At 36.6% G+C, this 17,012-nt stretch overlaps 3 protein-coding genes across 3 annotated transcripts; all 3 read right to left on the reverse strand.

The window, feature by feature from the left end:
• Positions 1-5,293: 5,293 nt before the first annotated feature.
• Positions 5,294-6,889, reverse strand: LOC106374363 (CLAVATA3/ESR (CLE)-related protein 26-like). The gene is made up of 2 exons (XM_013814410.3): positions 6,380-6,889; positions 5,294-5,576 (listed from the first exon to the last, which is right to left on the reverse strand). Exons 1-2 carry the CDS (start codon positions 6,640-6,642, stop codon positions 5,537-5,539), a joined length of 303 nt encoding a protein of 100 aa, XP_013669864.1. The 5' UTR covers positions 6,643-6,889; the 3' UTR covers positions 5,294-5,536.
• Positions 6,890-9,835: 2,946 nt separating this feature from the next.
• Positions 9,836-11,166, reverse strand: LOC106351567. Its single transcript, XM_013791353.3, has 4 exons — positions 11,002-11,166; positions 10,790-10,916; positions 10,301-10,597; positions 9,836-10,209 (listed from the first exon to the last, which is right to left on the reverse strand). Exons 1-4 carry the CDS (start codon positions 11,091-11,093, stop codon positions 10,093-10,095), a joined length of 633 nt encoding a protein of 210 aa, XP_013646807.2. The 5' UTR covers positions 11,094-11,166; the 3' UTR covers positions 9,836-10,092.
• Positions 11,167-11,368: 202 nt separating this feature from the next.
• On the reverse strand, positions 11,369-13,516 carry LOC106351568 (probable LRR receptor-like serine/threonine-protein kinase At1g69990). The gene has a single exon (XM_013791354.3). It carries the CDS (start codon positions 13,393-13,395, stop codon positions 11,608-11,610), a length of 1,788 nt encoding a protein of 595 aa, XP_013646808.2. The 5' UTR covers positions 13,396-13,516; the 3' UTR covers positions 11,369-11,607.
• Between the last annotated feature and the right edge of the window lie 3,496 nt (positions 13,517-17,012).

The following is a 17,012-nucleotide window of genomic DNA, read 5'->3' on the forward strand; positions in this document are numbered from 1 at the left end:
ACAACAGGTTAAAGATGTTGTAGCTGCAAAGAAGAAGGAGATGAAAGGCATGATGATTCTTACCCATGAGTGCAGTGCCATCATTCAGAGACTTGATGTTTCGGAGAAGTTAGAGGATCCAGGATGCTTCACACTACCTTGTGCTCTTGGACCTATGGTATTTGAGAAATGTCTCTGCGATTTGGGAGCTAGTGTCAGCTTGATGCCTTTTTCTGTTGCAAAGAAGCTTGGATTCACTCAGTACAAGAAGTGTAGACTCTCTCTGGTGTTAGCTGATCGTTCGGTGAAGTACTTTGTGGGCATCTTAGAGGACCTCCCTGTGAAGATTGGAAGGTATGAGATACCTACAGATTTTGTGGTGCTTGAGATGGGTGAGGAACCTCAAGACCCATTGATTCTAGGAAGGTCATTCTTAGCTACAGCAGGAGCTATTGTTAATGTGAAGGAAGGCACGATTGATCTCCAGTTGGGTAAAGAGAACATCCTCCACTTTGACATCAAGGGGAAAATGAAGAAACCAACTGTGTTCGGGCAAGCCTTCTACATTGAAGAGATGAGCACTCCTGCTGATGAGCACCTTGAAGAGTTATCACCTGAGGACGACGAGGAGGGAGCATCTCCCTCTACTCATTCCCCATAGAAGGTAACCCACTACTTTCCCTTGTATATACCATTTCGTTTTTGCATATTAGTTTTCTGTTTTTGGGTATCTCTCTCTCTTTGACAACACAAAGACTGTGTCATTTAAGTTTGGGGGAGGTACCAAGTATTTGATCATGTTTGCTTTGATGTTGTTTCATTGAGTTATGCATTGCATACCTATTTGCATAAAAAAATTTGAAAAACACAAAAAAAAAATTATTTAGTTTGCATCATTCACATTTCTAGGAGAGTCTAGAGCATATAGGTTGCATTTACTTGCATTGGGAGCAATGATTTGAAATGTCTTGTAAAGAACATTACTTTGCACCTGAGTAGCTTATGCACCTCTCAAAAAGACTTGTATGCTCCGAGCCTTGAAAACTCTTCCTGAAACTTGTTGATTACTGAAACTCAACCTTTGAAGCCAACTACAACCTTGTTTGAACTGAACGAACTTAATGCTTCTTGCTTATTGTCCCTTGTGTACTGAGTCATGGATATACACACTTGAGTTGTCACATCCTTTATGCCAATCTTTTTGACAAACTCGAGTGGTGCACCATTCTCAAAACCCTTCCCTCCTTTTGAGCTTTCATTAATTGATGAGTGAGGCCTTTTTCGAAAAGCCTTACATGTGCATAATGTTGAGAGTATCAGGAACGACAATGCTTGGTCTTCATTCTTGCTAGATTAGGCACTCTAATGTCTAGCTATAGGTGGGGGTGAGTGTGGTGACTATGGTTTGGAAGCATGAAAAGTTCGAAGGAAAAGAATAGACTCTTTGTGTTTAAATGGATAATCTTATTGGAATTAATAGATAAACGTCTAGCTCGAGTTTATGAAAAGTCTTGGCCCCCGAAAAAAAATATATATAAAAAAAAAAGAGAAAAAGAAAGAAAAGGGGGCTAGCAAAGTTGTTTAGAGCTAAGATTTGTTTAGAAGTTGAGAAAATTCTTTATAGATTTCAAAGAAAAAGAGTTTTATGTGCAAAGTATTCTTGGGATCTTTTGGTGAGAGATGAGAGTTGGGTTTGACATTGGGAAGTGATTGTATAACTTGAATGTTTGGGAAAAGGGTAGAACAATGAAGATTGAGCATTGTATGCATGAGTTTGTCTCTTTCTTAGATATATTATGTGCAATGTCAAGGCTACTTGTTTTGAGAGTAAACCACTTTAAAAGACCATGGATTTTGAACCTCTTGACCCACTTGAATAAAAACCTTCCCTTACTCAACCAAATGATTTGGACCAATTGACCATTTGCAAGAATTCACTTAATGTTTTATGCTTAATGAATGTGAGAGTTGGTTGATTTGCATGTGTGAATGCATGATGGTGAGTGTAGAGATGAAAAGAGTTGAGATAGGCCTAGAGAAATTAGAGTATAATAAGAGAGGGTGTACTAATGCTGAATTTAGATGTTGATTTGAGTGCTTTGTGTGTTTCTTTTGGCTATGAGCTCCCACCTTCAAATCTCTCTCCCTATGAGTTCTAGAAAGTTCACTTGAGGACAAGTAAAAGAATAAGTTTGGGGGAGTTGATATCTTGCATATTTACATTGTTTTATCCATTTATTCATGTGCATTTTCATCATATAGATTAGAATTTAGCCATGTATAGGTTGCATTTTGCATACATATGTCTCTATTAGGTATTGGAGTACCACATGGAGTTCCTGGAGATATTTGGGTGCATTTGGAGCTCAAAGGAGGTGATAAGAGTGATCTTTGGACGAGCACTGCCTGGAGCGACTTCCCGGAGCGACTACATGAAGTTGTTGTGCACCACATCCCGGAGCGACTTTTCCAGAGCGACCGCACAAAGTCGCTCGCGTTTTCACGTCCGGAGACACACAGATTTGACCCTGGAGCGACCTCCCAGAGCGACGTGCCGAAGTTGCTCCCGATGTTTAGAGCGACCTGTTGGAGCGACACACCAAGGTCGCTCGCGTCCTCTCGTCCGGAGACACCAAAATCGAGCATCCTGGAGCGACCTACCAAGGTCGCTCCCAGCCAGAGCGACCAACCCAGAGCGACTATCACAAGTCGCTCCAGCCAGAGCGAACAGGTCAAGTCGCTCGCGTTTTGACGGGGCGAGACACGAAGAAACGCGTCGGGAGCGACCTCCTGAAGCGGCTATGCTAGGTCGCTCCGCGTGTTTTGCTTGGACGATTTTATGTGATTTCAGGGGCCTTTTGGTCATTTTTTTTATTGTTTTACATTGCCTAAACCTAAGTTAAGTACTTTTGTAAGCCATTGGAGGCAGGGGATCTCTTGGGTGAAGAACAACTAGTAAAACTTCTGGAGATTCAGATTGCTTTCATCTTGTGTTCTTGTTGATTTCTTATCTATTCTTCTACATGATTAATCTGAAATCCAATATGGGTTTAAGAGGAATTATAGAGATTAGTGAGTAATCACCTTTTGAATTTATGGGTTAGGAAGATCAAGAGTGATTAGGTTAGTTCTAGGATGTTTTAGTGTAGATCATTCTTGTTCCTTGCTAGTAGAGTATTCATAATGCATCTTCTGAGTTGGCCACTCAAAAGTTAATCAATAGGCATTTTTCACCCAAAAGGTGTTTGATGAAATGCCTGAGACAACTCTCCTAGGCTTTTAGTATATTTTGCCAAAGACATTTGTTGTTAAAGGTGCTAAGATAGCTAATAGACTTGTTAGTAATGATTGCTTTCACATTATTCAACCAAAGACATTTGATGTTTGAGATATGTTAGCAAATGAGCATTCATCTAGACATAGAGCTTGCTTAGAATTGTGTCTAGGCTTAAGGTCGATAGTTTGATTGATCATTTGCCATCCTTAGTTCGATACTTGATCACCCAAGGTCTAATCCCTATGCCCATGAGTTCTCTTTTCCCTTAGTCAGAAAGTATCATTCTGTAATTGCTTTCTAGTATTAGTAGTAGTTTAAAACTCATCTAAATCATTGGTTGCACTTAGATTAAGTGAGTACTTGCATTCTCGGTGCTTTGATATCCCTCAGAACTGGTTCGACAATCTTTTATACTACATCATTTGTCTTAGGAGCCTTGAAAACTCCTAACATCAATGTTGTGTTTAGTTCATAAGAATGAAGAAAGAAGAAGGGTAAATCGATTTTGGGATCATTAAGAGCTTTAAATTGGTTGTTCATGGTGGTTCGGATATTGATGACATTGACAATCTTGTAATTACTTGAAGATGATGAAGGTGAGAGAGTAAAAATGTCATTTTCGAAAAAAAAAATTGAAGGCATTTTCGTGAATTATATCAACTTGTGAGGTGAATATGACAAAACTAATTTCTAAAAACCAAAGATGTTAGTTTTGTGCTTGGCTTTGAGTTTTAGGTCAATTTTGCAAAAAGCCCAAAAACTAATTGGTAATTATCAGAGTTTAACTAAATTATCTAGAGCGAGAGGAGCCGTCAATCGTCATATATAGTTTGAATGCTCCAGCTTTAGACTAGTCTTCCGTCGCTTTTGATTCTCGACGACTAGAAGGGAAAAAATAACAGACCAAAAAAAGTTGATTAATTATTATGTCTATTAAGTATGTTTCATTCATGGGTTTGATAATTCAAACTAAAGACATTCAAACTCTGCAATTTTGTACTTAGATTACTTCTCAATTTTCTTGTATATATATAAGAGGTTTGCACCTCAATGTAAATAGTAAAACCCCCTTTTGAAACCTCCAATTTAATTTGTTGACATTCAGTTTCTAGTTGTTATCTAATAATCTTAATTAGTGATAGTTTGCCAATAGTTTTATTTCATTAAGCACACATCTCATAACTAGTCATATCGTAAGATAGATTGGGGTATATACAGATTAAATGCTAAAATGTTTTTGGTTTTATGTTGTGTAGATCGGTTATGTAACAAATTAATAAATCAAGTTACTAGTTATTTTATATGTTAAGATTAGTGAAATTAATTTTGAAATGGGTGGAAGAGATATGAAACAGAGAGTAGTGGTGGAGTTAACCCCACAAACGAACAAAAGAATAAAAGATGGGAAAAAGCATAATACAAAGAAGCAATGTGTTGTGGTCTCCTTTATTTAGAAGAACCATTACACACATTCTCCTTTTAAAGCTCATCTTTTTTATATAAAAAACGTATACGCCATTCCATTCATGAATAATAAAAGACTGATATATCAGATCTTTGAAGACATCTCTTTTATTTTCTCTTTGCAAGAATATATGCTTTCAGAATACATCAATAATAACGGACTTGTATTTTTTTGTAATGGTTGGATAACCTCTTCTGAAGTACAATATTTTTCGTTTACAAAAAAAAAAAAAGTACAATATTTTTCGTTGCACATACAATTCCATCTTATTAATTTTTTGGTTAAAAAGTGTGATTATAATTAAAAAGCTGCATATTATTTTGTTTTATCAACTCTAAAATAGCATGTTATCTAGAACAAAATATTGTATCATTATCTCTTTTTTTTCTAATAAACATGCATGTTACTTGCAGTTGCAGAAACAAAAAGCACTCATTTTATATGTTTTCAAATAAATCTTTAACCTATTTTAGTAAATGTTCATCATCATTTAGTGCAATTACCCACATACAATATGAGAAAAGGAAGATCATAAATGTAATTTAAAGATGGAAAATAGAAAGAAACCAATATAAGAAGTGCAATTGTATAAAATGTTTATACTTATATAGGGCTTCCTCTTGCTAACTCAATAATATTTCTTCGCTAGGTACAAAAAGAAAACATTCAAAGAAACAGAAGTGTAGGGTCACAAATATTTTGAGCATATTTAAAAGATTCGATCCCAAATGAACAGGAAAAGAGAATCTAGCAACATTTTACAAGACCTATATGCCAACAAATACTTCTCTCTCTTCCCCAAGCTTTCACTGTACTTATGCTCTTCCCGGTGGCCGTCTTGATTTTCCTGCTCTCCTGTATACATAATACAGATTTAAGATTTAAAAATCACTATATAACTTAGTTACTTAATCTAAATCTTTTACTTATTCTCTGTACTTTAATATAACCGATACCAAATATATAACCTTGATCGATTGATACATACGTCAACTGACTCGCTAATACAATTAACATGGAAGTACTATAACTATATATATTGTTTTCCAAAAATATTATTTGAGATCTTAAGTGGTTTTTTCTATAAAACGAATATATGAGGTGAAAGAAAAAGGAGACTATTTAAAGGGCTAAAGCTTCCATAAAGGGAAAAAGAAAGTTTTTAAAAGAAGACATCTTATGATGAGTAATTAAAAACAAGATTGTTAACGTATAGACTGAATAAAGCTAGCAGACAGCCTTTTGAGAGCCTCTGTTATATGTCTCGCCGAATCTGAGTTAGCTAAAAGAAACAAAGAGTTTATTTTTTTAAGTAATTTTTTGGTAAAAGTATATGTATATGGTGGCCAAAAAGAAGTGCTTATACATAATAATATAATGCGCATATATACATCCACGAATAAATTAGCTTGCTTGATTTCTTTTGATTTATTAAACGAAACAAGAATGGCAACGAGAGTGATCTTCTTCGATAAACTTATACGTTGTTTTTGGATTGATATCAATGGAACTCTATTAACAGACGGGGATGTTTCCTCGTTGTTATTAGCATGAAGTTATCACTGCTATGCCATATATTGCTGAAAAGAACAACACATATAGACATGCAAGATATGTTGATTGCAAGTGATAGATGAAATAAGAAATCGGTAAAGAACCTGTTATGTATAGGATCGGATCCACGAGGCACTTTTCTTTTGCTGCCAGCGTAGCTAAGATCACCATGTCTTGTTCCATCTTCATGCTCCTTACCGTGTGTAATGGAGTTTTTCATCGACATAATGGTAGTAGTCTCTTTTGTTGTGTCGGCTTCGTTGTTGTTTTGTAATGCAAACGCATCGATCATTAGAAGAGTGACTAAACCGACCGTAAATAGTGTACGAGAAAACAACTGGAGACGAAGGGATTGGAGATTTCGCATGGTTTCTAGCCTTGTGGGTTTTGTTTGGGTCCTATCTTCGTTGGTTGGTGGAAATAAGGACAGAAACTAACATCGATCGAATTAGTAGGTTTTATTCGATTTTTCTATTTGAAACTATAATAGAGAACAAAGAAGAGTGAGAACAAAAGCATGAGAGAGATAGAGTCTTATCACTTTGATGAGTTAGGATGGTTGGTGTTCTTTATATGTTCGATGGTTTTTATTCTCTTTAATATGGGTTAACTTTACTCGAAACATTAGGATAGAGAGAAAGATAATCTAGGCTATGAATCTTTATATTTTTCCGTGAGATATATTTTTCATATTATCTTTAAGCATGAATCCGTATTTTTATGTCGTCTCTTTTTGTCCCAAAAATCTAAATATACCAGAATGAAACACAATACTTATCATAGAATTAAATTTTTTAAAAAATTGGAGAAAAGAGAGAGAATGATATCTAGAACAGCTGTTCTGAAACGTGACATGGAGGGAATATATTTAGTAGCCTTTGCTTTATGTGCATGAGAAGGTTCCGATACGAGTTTAAGTATTTGAGTTTTTTTTTCGTGTCGCGTATTTTCATGCTGTTTTATGTAATATACTCAGATTACTCATTGTACTTTTCTCACGTACATTTCATCCCTTTCGTATCCAAAAGGTAAAGCTAAGCACATGACAATGCAATGCATACGCGAATTTATAGCCATATTTTATAAAAATCTAAGAATTACTCTCATTATGTGTATGTATATTCCATTAATTTCACAAATCTAATTTTACGGATTGGATACGTGTGTGTGCATGATATTTTGCACATAGGTATAATTAATGTATTATATATAGTATCTACCTAGTTCCGTTTAACCGCCATCTCTTATATATATGTATCTAGTATTTAGTTACAGCATAATTTTTTTTTAGTTACAGCATAATTTGGTATATATATATTATTTTTTTTGAGCAAAACATAATTTGGTATATATAACCCGATATATCACTCATTTTACCCAAAAAAAAACTTGATATGTTATATTTGTTGCTTATCTCCGAACTTGAAGACACCAACATAAACTTCAATACAAGGGCTCACATACCGCAAACTTCGAATAATCTAAAAAGGTTAGCAATATTATACGTTAGCCAAACATATATGCGTTAACCACCTTAATCCTTCTTTATGTATCTTAATTAAGATTATATGCATATATTAAAGTTTGCTGAAATAAAGATGAGAATGACAACATTGACTAGACCCATGATTAAAAATTGTTCCTTGGGAATATATTTATATCACTGTCACATAGCAGCCGTAATTTATATATTTTTGTCTACATATTAAGATTCATACCAATTTTTGAAATACATATTGTGGTAAGCCACTTATTACAAAAGGAAGAAGAGGAGCTAATGTTCATGAGTAGATAAAGAGAAGAAAAATTCCAACAGATGAGAGCTTACTGTCATGAGTGTCATGTAGCAGCCGTAATTTATCCCATAGTATATATATTTATTTTGTAGAGCATATGATACATATTCTTGATCTCACCAATCAAAATATAACCATATTGTACATGAATCCCACTTCAAAATATAACCATATTGTACATGAATCCCACTTCAAAATTTGTTTACCTTTCCTAAAAGAGTAACCGTATAATTGCCCAGAGAATCTTATGCCTTTGTGTTGCTCAATAGCTTCAAGCTGAAGTAACAAAAAATGGCATTTACATATTCATTTTAAATATAATATATTATCATGTACACAAGCTCCACTATGGCCGTTCCCGTCTATAGGATTCCTATATATTTGTCTATGCCCATTCAACATTTACATACTGCATACCACTAATTTTTTTCTGTGTTTTATAAACATTTCAGCTCAAAGCTATTATGACTAATGTCATAGGAAAAAGTCACATTTTGTATGTAAAAAAGGTTTTTTTTATGAATAAATTTAACATTCTTTCAGGAAAAAAATCCAGTCAATGTAGTCGTCATAAAACTAAGCTAACTAAATATGTATATAATTTCTAATGTAAAATGTGAACCATATTTTCACTATATTATATACTGGATAACATTATAAACTTACAAATAAACGAGAGATACACGGTATATAGTTAAAAAAACATACGCAGAAATGTGGATGATTGATTGAAATATAATTGTAGAAAAAAATGATTTAAAATTTAGTCCATAGCATATTTTAGTGTAGCTGTATTTGATATAAGTTTAAAAACTAAATAAGAAAAGATAAAAAAAAAAACTCATATAACAATATATTTTTCTACAGTTTAGTAATAATGTTTAGAAAATAGAGTTCTTCATTATTTCTTTATTTTGGATTATAATTTTAAATAAAATATGATTGATAACTTTTATGGTTGAAGTGAAAACTAAAGGTAAAAGCATTTGTTACATCTCAACCAATCACTCAAAAACCAATCTTTAATTTATTATAGCGAGACAAAATATCTTTTTTTGTCTCTAAATTTTAAATAATTATATGATAGATCTTTTAATCCCCGAATTAATTAAAACAATATATGCATTGATCATCTATCTCTAATACGTAATTGATTGTTTCAAGTGTTTTAAATTTTAGGGCCAGCATGCAGGTGATGCAAGGTGAATCAAGTAGAAACGGGTTGGAGGAGAAAAGCATCAGAATATCAATGTGTAGGCAGAGAGTGAGAAAGTTGAACATGTAGCTGAGACGATTAAGTCGAGAAGAACGATCGAGTGGATGTGATTTTGCCGGTTGGTCAAGAATAATAATGCATGTTTTTTGTATTATGTTGATAAAACCAAACAGATTTATTCCAAGAGTGCAACATATTCCAAGTTTACGAGGCCAAAAATAGACCTGGTGAGGAAGAGGAGGCAGACATCTCAATCAAAATTTTCAATATTTTTACAAAGAACATATCAAGATTAGAAATCTAGAGAGTGGTAAAAGTATATTTGGTAGAGTAAAACAATAGAGGGAAGGAGAAGCTTCATTTTCTAGAATTGCACCAGAGGCAGACTCCACTTGCTTCAACTGATCTCTTGCGTTAACCCCTTCCGAGCAACAAAGTAAGCTCTTCACAGAGGTTCAAGATCAAGCAAGTATGCTCAATAAAGATTATATAAGTGATGACATCATTTCAATGGAGTGAACGTTCTTCATAAGATAAAAGAGTAAAAGGGTAATAAACAATTTCGTAATATATGAAACCAAGGTTCAACACCAAGTAATCGTTCTTAATGATAACATCTTTTTCAAATGGGAATTGATCTCAGCAACGGGGTCATAAACAATTAGTCATTTAAAGAAACAAGTAGTATCCAGTTATATCAAAGCCCCTAAATTCTTCACAACTATACACTCAGATCAATCTCTCTGTTTCTCGCAACAATGAAAAACGTTGAAAGCTTCTACATATATAGAAAAAGGTGGTGCTCTTAAAACCGCGAATTGCTTTGTGATCTTCCACTGGATACTCCGGCCATCGGTACTGTCTGTTTCTTTCGGTAGTATACAAATGATCCACTTACGAGTAACAGTCCTAGCATAACCGCCTGCCCATTTATTTTTCAAATGATCTTATGTCAGGTACTAAGAGCCAAAATCACTAAAGTAATGAAGTGTTTTTTTTGATCTTTATGTTACCTCAAAACCAAGAACTGAAACTCTCTCTTCATCCGCAGAAGGAACACAGCTTCTATAAGTTTTGTAAGACTGAGACTTCTTAACTTTTGAGGCTGGTGAAGAAGAGTCATCACGCAGGTTCCTCTGTTTCACCGATGCATCAACAACTTCTTCGTCATCATTACTGACATTAGGCTGATCATTTTGTTGAGTCTCATCCGCATCTTTCTTGTGTGAAGAAGCTTCTCCTCCTCTCACCTCTCTACATTTAAAAGGAATTCGATAACCCGTTTCACTGCAACGATACTTCTCTTTTCTCTACATAGACAAAAATCAAGATCCATTCAAAATCAAGAATCAAGATCAACGTATTGAGCTTAACTTGTAAATCAAACCCTAGATTCTGAATTGAGTAATTGACCATCCAAAGCATCAAGCAAACCATACAGATTCGATTCCAACAGAGAACAGTGAAGCAGATTCTCGATTGAATTTTAGAGAGAAGAGAACCTTTTCGGAGGAATTGCAGGAGACGCAAGGACCTGAAGGAGAGCATTCGAAGGTGACGTTGCTTCCTTTCGGAGTTTCTTTGAAACCTAGAAGGACCCTACGCCCACCGCTTATACACTCGTCGTCTCTGTGGAATCAAACAGTGATAATTAACATTTTCTAGATCGAGAGATCGATAACCGAGATCTAAGAAGGAAATTGAAGTACGAAACTGTTCTTGTGATCTGGCGAGAGACGATGATGAGACTGCAACTGCGTAGACGAAGACGATGATCAGATACAGTGGAGATCTCAGAGAAGCCATCTTCTTCGTCGTTCAAGGAAAAAATCTCGCTGAAAAGAAAAGAAGAAAAAAAAGAATACGAATATTGACAGAAATGGTCCGGTATTACTCTACTTTTATAAATTCAACTTACAACTTATCGATTATTACATTTCAAACCCGATTGTTTTAATTATAATATCTAGATCCACAATATTAAGTGTGGGTAATGTGATAGACCGACTGATAGGAATATTCTTTCATACTGTATGTTGTCCTCGACAAGGTTTGATTAAAGACTTTAAACATTGATTCAATTAAGACACAAAATCCATTTTATTACAAGTTACAACTTACAACCATCCCATAGTGTACATTCATGCATCACAGGATGTAGAGAAGAGAAAATATACAACACAACCAAAAAAAACACAGATGAAAGTGAAAAACTTTAGGGTAAGTATGTGGTAAAGAATTGAGTAAAGAGTGCATGATCCTTGTACTTTACAAAGCAGCAGCATAGTCATCATACTCACAGCACAGGTAAAGTTTTAACTTAGTGTTCTTGTTTGTTAAAGATTAGTGGAAACTCATCACTATGCTCTGAGAAGAAACCATACTGATCTCCCAACTTCTTTAAAGACTCATAAACTTGTACCATCAATGGTCTTTCTTTAGGCCTCATGACAACACAGCTACACGCGATTCTCAAAAACTGCATCATCTCATCATCATATCCTTTACCAATCACACATCTATCAACCACATCTTTGCCTCTACCGTCACTCAAATGCCTATTCACCCAATCCACTAAACTCCCATTAAACCCATCTTCACCATTGTTAATCGAAAGCGGCTTCTGTCCCGTAACAATCTCTAGAAGCACAACCCCAAACGCGTACACATCCCCACTCAATGACGCAACCATAGTGCTCGCATACTCAGGCGCAACGTAACCCACCTCCCCAAAATCTCCATTACTAAACGAGCTATCGTTAGAGTCCCGAGTAGAACTCACTAGCTTCCCCAAACCATAGTCTATAACACGAGCATCATAGTCTTCATCTAGAAGAATCACATTCGAGCTAATGTACTGATGCAAATACGCATGTTCACACCCATGGTGCAGCCACGCTAGCCCTCTAGCCGCTCCAACACTGATCCTAACCCGACCCGGCCAATCCAAACCTTGCAACCGAGAGTTCAACGTCCCGTTAGCCATGTGCTTATACACCAACAACCTCTCGTCCTCCACAACGCAGAACCCGAGAAGCGGAACCAGATTCGGATGCCTGATCTGACCCAACCTGTTCACCTCCGACTTAAACAGCTTCTCACCAACCTCATACCCACAGCTAAGCCTCTTGACCTCAAGTGCAGACCCATCAGGCAAATCAGCTTTGTAAGAAACACCAGTTCTCGACGAGACAAGGACATTGTCGGAACCGAAACTATCCGTAGCAACAATCAAATCAACCAATCTGATCTTCACGATAGGTTTCTGAAACAGAGCCACCTGAACGAGCTTATGCGACTTCAACACACCGATCCAATCACCATCGTCTTTAGACTCTCCGGCGCCGTAACCGTTCTTCCTCCTCGCGTCTCTGATAAAAAACCACCAGAACACGGCGAACCCGACGCACAACGACCCGACAGCTCCCGTTACGCCCGCGATGACAATGACCGTTACGTTTTCACCGTTCAACGTTCCGCAAGTAGATAACGGCTTCCCGCAGAGTCCGTTATTTCCGGTAAACCCGTTTTCTCCAAAACGGGAGAGATCGGCGGGTATCGAACCGGAGAGATCGTTGTCGGAGAGAGAAAGACGCTGGAGCCGGTCTAACCGGGTTAACTGAAAAGGAACCGGACCGGTTAGCTTATTCTCGTTAAGAGCCAAACCGTTCAAGAATTTGCAGTTAACGATCTCGGACGGTATTTCTCCGGAGAGTTTGTTACCGGAGAGGTCTAACGTGACGAGGTAAGGAAGCCACGAGCAGATCTCGGGAGGAATCTCGCCGGAGATGTCGTTGCCGGAGAGGTCTAAGGATTGTAAGCTGCGGCAAAGCTTGAGAGATTCTGGAATCTTGCCGGCGAGTTGCATCGAGGGGAGATGGAGGGAGAGAATGCGATTCTCCTTGGCGTTCCAGCAAGAGACTCCGGTGAGTTTGCAGATTGAGGAAGACGAAGAGTTGGGGAAAGACCAGTTGCTGAGTCGGCCTGAAGGATCGGTGAGTGAGTTTTTGAGGCCTTTGAGACAGAGCACGTCGTCTTCTGCGTAAGAGGAAGATGATGAGATAAGGATTATTATGAAGAAGGTGGTTGAGATCATCATTATCTTCATGATGGGTTTCGTAAGCAAGAGAAGTGATTTTCTTCTTCTTCTGTGGCGAAAAGACGGCCATTGACTCTGTTTTAGCGTTGTGGAAGGCAACCATTGAAAGTGGAAAAGAAACTAATAAAAATTCAAACTTTTTTAAAAAAATATAAAGACTGCCTTTTTTATATATACGTTAAGTCAATTACCTAAACGACGTCGTTAATAGGAGCTTGTGAGGTAAGAATATCATATTTCAGTTTTGGTGTTCGTGTCTTGATCGAAAAGGAAAGATAACAAAAGTAGGTGTGGGTGTGCCAAAGCACTTTCTGCGCAAGAATCATTTGTTTCAGTTCTATAATAATTTGTATGGTAAAGTAGTTACTACCTCAAATATCATTATTATTTAAAATTTTATCAGGAATTCAGGATAGAACTCTTATGAAGATGTTGCGTATTCTTATACTTGTTATCGACAGAACTCTTTGTCGCTTTAGGACGATGTTATGGTGGCTCCGTAATAGTTCAAAAATAAATTATGTAACTTGGGAAGTTGAGAAAACTTGTTTGCTTTTTAGTATTGTAATATTTAATTATCGTTGGTAAGGTATATTTCATATAGGATATGAATTATTTGTATCTTCCATATTTTTGTTTGGTCAAATCTTACTTTCCATTGAAGAGAACTAGAGTTTACATTGCCAATCTGAAACAAAGCATCCTTTGCCAATCTATCCGCAACTACATTACATTGGCGAGGAACAAATTTAAAGGAGATAGAGTTAAGAGAATTGCTCAACATGCCTAAGTCGTGGACAATCCTTTGAAGAGAAGAGTCACGAGAATTCGAACCTTGGAGTCTGAACTGATCAGATATACGCATATCATGATCTAGTTTTAGATGAGCACATCAATTATTATTTTAAGTTCTTTCTTTTACATAGGCCATCTAATAAAAATTCAATTAAATAAAACGACTTCAAAGAGAATATACTGATTACACCTCAGATATACGAAAATCTTTCTTCTCTTAAAAATGTTTCTGGAATGGTATAAATTCATATATGTGCAGAGTGGTGCTAATGTGATTCCATCAATAGTGATCAGTAAAGAATGAAAATGAGCGTCGTGGTATTCCACCAAATTTGTTCTGTTGGTTGGTAGTCTAATTCAAATCTCAACATTTTTTTTGTCATGCTTTACTATAACTCAACTAATGGTGTTAATTTCAGTTTAAACTAAAAAAATTCAAATACCATATGAATTATTAAATTTAACTTTGACCAAATAATGTTAATCAAATTCTACTGAATCTATTCAATTAAAATAGAAGTCACAACTTCATTGGACCACTAGAAGAAAACACATGCTTAACGACGAAAATTAACGAGGAAAAACAATCCTCGTAAATTTGCGTCGGGTTTACGACGAATTTACGTGAAAAACTAAAGTCATCGTTATTTCCTCGTAACGTAACGACAAAACTGTTTCGTCGTAAAGTGGATGTAATTTTACGAGTATTTTACGAGGAAAAACTATTTCCTCGTAAATACGACGTAAATTTTGCGTGGTATTTACGAGAGAATAGTTTACGTGTATTTAGCGAGGAAATTTTTGAATCCACCAACTTCATAGGTGTTACACGTTTTTTTTGCCCACCTAATTAATTTTCGTCGTAAATTCATAGCAAAATTACAACTACCAGATTCAAATTTTCCTATAAATATGGATGTTTGAACATCATTTTAAACACACCAACAACAAAAAACGTGAAAGAAAAAAAATGGCTGGCTCCGGGATTATTTACGAGTTGCGGAAGTGGATGTATATGCATAGAGATGCTAACGGGAGAGTGACGAAAGAATACCTTGCGGGTCTGGAGACATTTATGCATCAAGCAGATTCAACACCGCTCGCCCAAGAAAGTGGTAAGATGTTCTGTCCTTGTCGGAAATGCAACAATTCGAAACTGGCAAACCGTGAAAATGTTTGGAAGCATTTAATAAATAGAGGTTTCACGGCAAATTACTATATCTGGTTTCAACATGGAGAAGGTTTTAATTATGATCAGAATGAAGCTAGTAGTAGTAATAGCAATTTTCAGGAAAAAGAACCGGTTGATCATCATTTGCATAATGAACATAGTTACCATCAGGAGGAGATGGTAGATTATGATAGGGTTCATGATATGGTAGCTGATGCATTCGTAGCTCATGATGAAGATGAAGAACCTAATATAGATGCAAAAAAGTTTTACGAAATGTTAAACGCGGCGAATCAACCACTTTACAGTGGTTGTAGAGAAGGTCTCTCTAAATTGTCGTTAGCTGCTAGAATGATGAATATTAAAACTGATCACAATCTACCTGAAAGTTGCATGAACGAATGGGCGGACTTGTTTAAAGAGTATTTGCCGGAAGACAATGTGTCTGCTGATTCTTATTATGAGATTCAGAAACTGGTTTATAGTCTTGGGTTGCCTTCGGAGATGATAGATGTTTGCATCGACAACTGCATGATCTATTGGGGAGATGATGAGAAGCTAGAAGAATGTCGATTCTGCAAGAAGCCACGATTCAAGCCGCAAGGACGGGGACGTAATAGGGTACCGTACCAAAGGATGTGGTACCTACCAATTACAGACAGATTGAAAAGATTGTATCAATCAGAGCAGACTGCTGGAAAGATGAGATGGCATGCCGAGCATACTCAGACGGATGGTGAGATGACTCATCCATCAGATGCAAGAGCCTGGAAACATTTCAACAAAGTACATCCAGATTTCGCTAGCAATATCCGGAATGTGTATCTCGGATTATGCACAGATGGATTTAGTCCGTTCGGAATGTCAGGGAGACAATATTCATTGTGGCCAGTCTTTCTTACTCCATACAACCTGCCACCGGAGATGTGCATGCAACGGGAGTTACTATTCTTGACCATATTAATACCTGGTCCGAACCATCCAAAAAGGTCCCTGGATGTTTTCCTACAACCACTGATAAAAGAGTTGAAGGATTTGTGGTCAACAGGGGTGAGGACGTATGACTGTTCAACGAAGACGAATTTTACGATGCGAGCGATGCTTTTGTGGACCATAAGTGATTTCCCTGCCTATGGGATGTTGTCTGGATGGACTACACATGGGAGATTAGCTTGTCCATATTGTAATGGAACGACAGATGCGTTTCAACTGAAGAATGGTAGGAAGACAAGTTGGTTTGATTGTCACCGTCGATTTCTTCCCATTGGCCATCCTTACCGAAGAAACAAGAATTTGTTTAGGCACAAAAGGGTTGTGAGAGACACTCCTCCTCCATATCTAACTGGAGAACAAATTGAAGCGCAAATCGACTACTACGGAGCTAACGAAACAGTTCGTTGGGGTGGTAATTGGCATGTCCCTCGTAATATGCCAGATTCTTACGGTGTTCATCACAACTGGCACAAGAAGAGTATATTTTGGGAGTTGCCATATTGGAAGGATCTTCTTCTGCGCCACAACCTCGATGTGATGCATATAGAGAAGAATTTCTTTGAGAACATCATGAATACAATATTGAATGTCCCAGGGAAGACAAAAGACAACATAAAATCGAGGTTGGACTTGCCGGATATTTGCTCAAGAAGCGAGTTACATATTA

The sequence above is a fragment of the Brassica napus genome, chromosome C6 (assembly GCF_020379485.1).
Source record: "Brassica napus cultivar Da-Ae chromosome C6, Da-Ae, whole genome shotgun sequence".
In the NCBI taxonomy this organism is placed as follows: Eukaryota; Viridiplantae; Streptophyta; class Magnoliopsida; order Brassicales; family Brassicaceae; genus Brassica; species Brassica napus.

Excerpts from the sequence above, each read along its gene's own strand:
- LOC106351567 (XM_013791353.3), bottom strand. The coding sequence starts at position 11,093 with ATGGCTTCTCTGAGATCTCCACTGTATCTGATCATCGTCTTCGTCTAC. Across the intron at positions 10,917-11,001 it reads CTCGCCAGATCACAAGAACA|AGACGACGAGTGTATAAGCG; the intron begins GTTTCGTACTTC and ends TTGATTCCACAG. Across the intron at positions 10,210-10,300 it reads TTTCAGTTCTTGGTTTTGAG|GCGGTTATGCTAGGACTGTT; the intron begins GTAACATAAAGA and ends ATAAATGGGCAG.
- LOC106374363 (XM_013814410.3), bottom strand. The coding sequence starts at position 6,642 with ATGCGAAATCTCCAATCCCTTCGTCTCCAGTTGTTTTCTCGTACACTA. Across the intron at positions 5,577-6,379 it reads TCCGATCCTATACATAACAG|GAGAGCAGGAAAATCAAGAC; the intron begins GTTCTTTACCGA and ends TTATGTATACAG.
- LOC106351568 (XM_013791354.3), bottom strand. The coding sequence starts at position 13,395 with ATGAAGATAATGATGATCTCAACCACCTTCTTCATAATAATCCTTATC.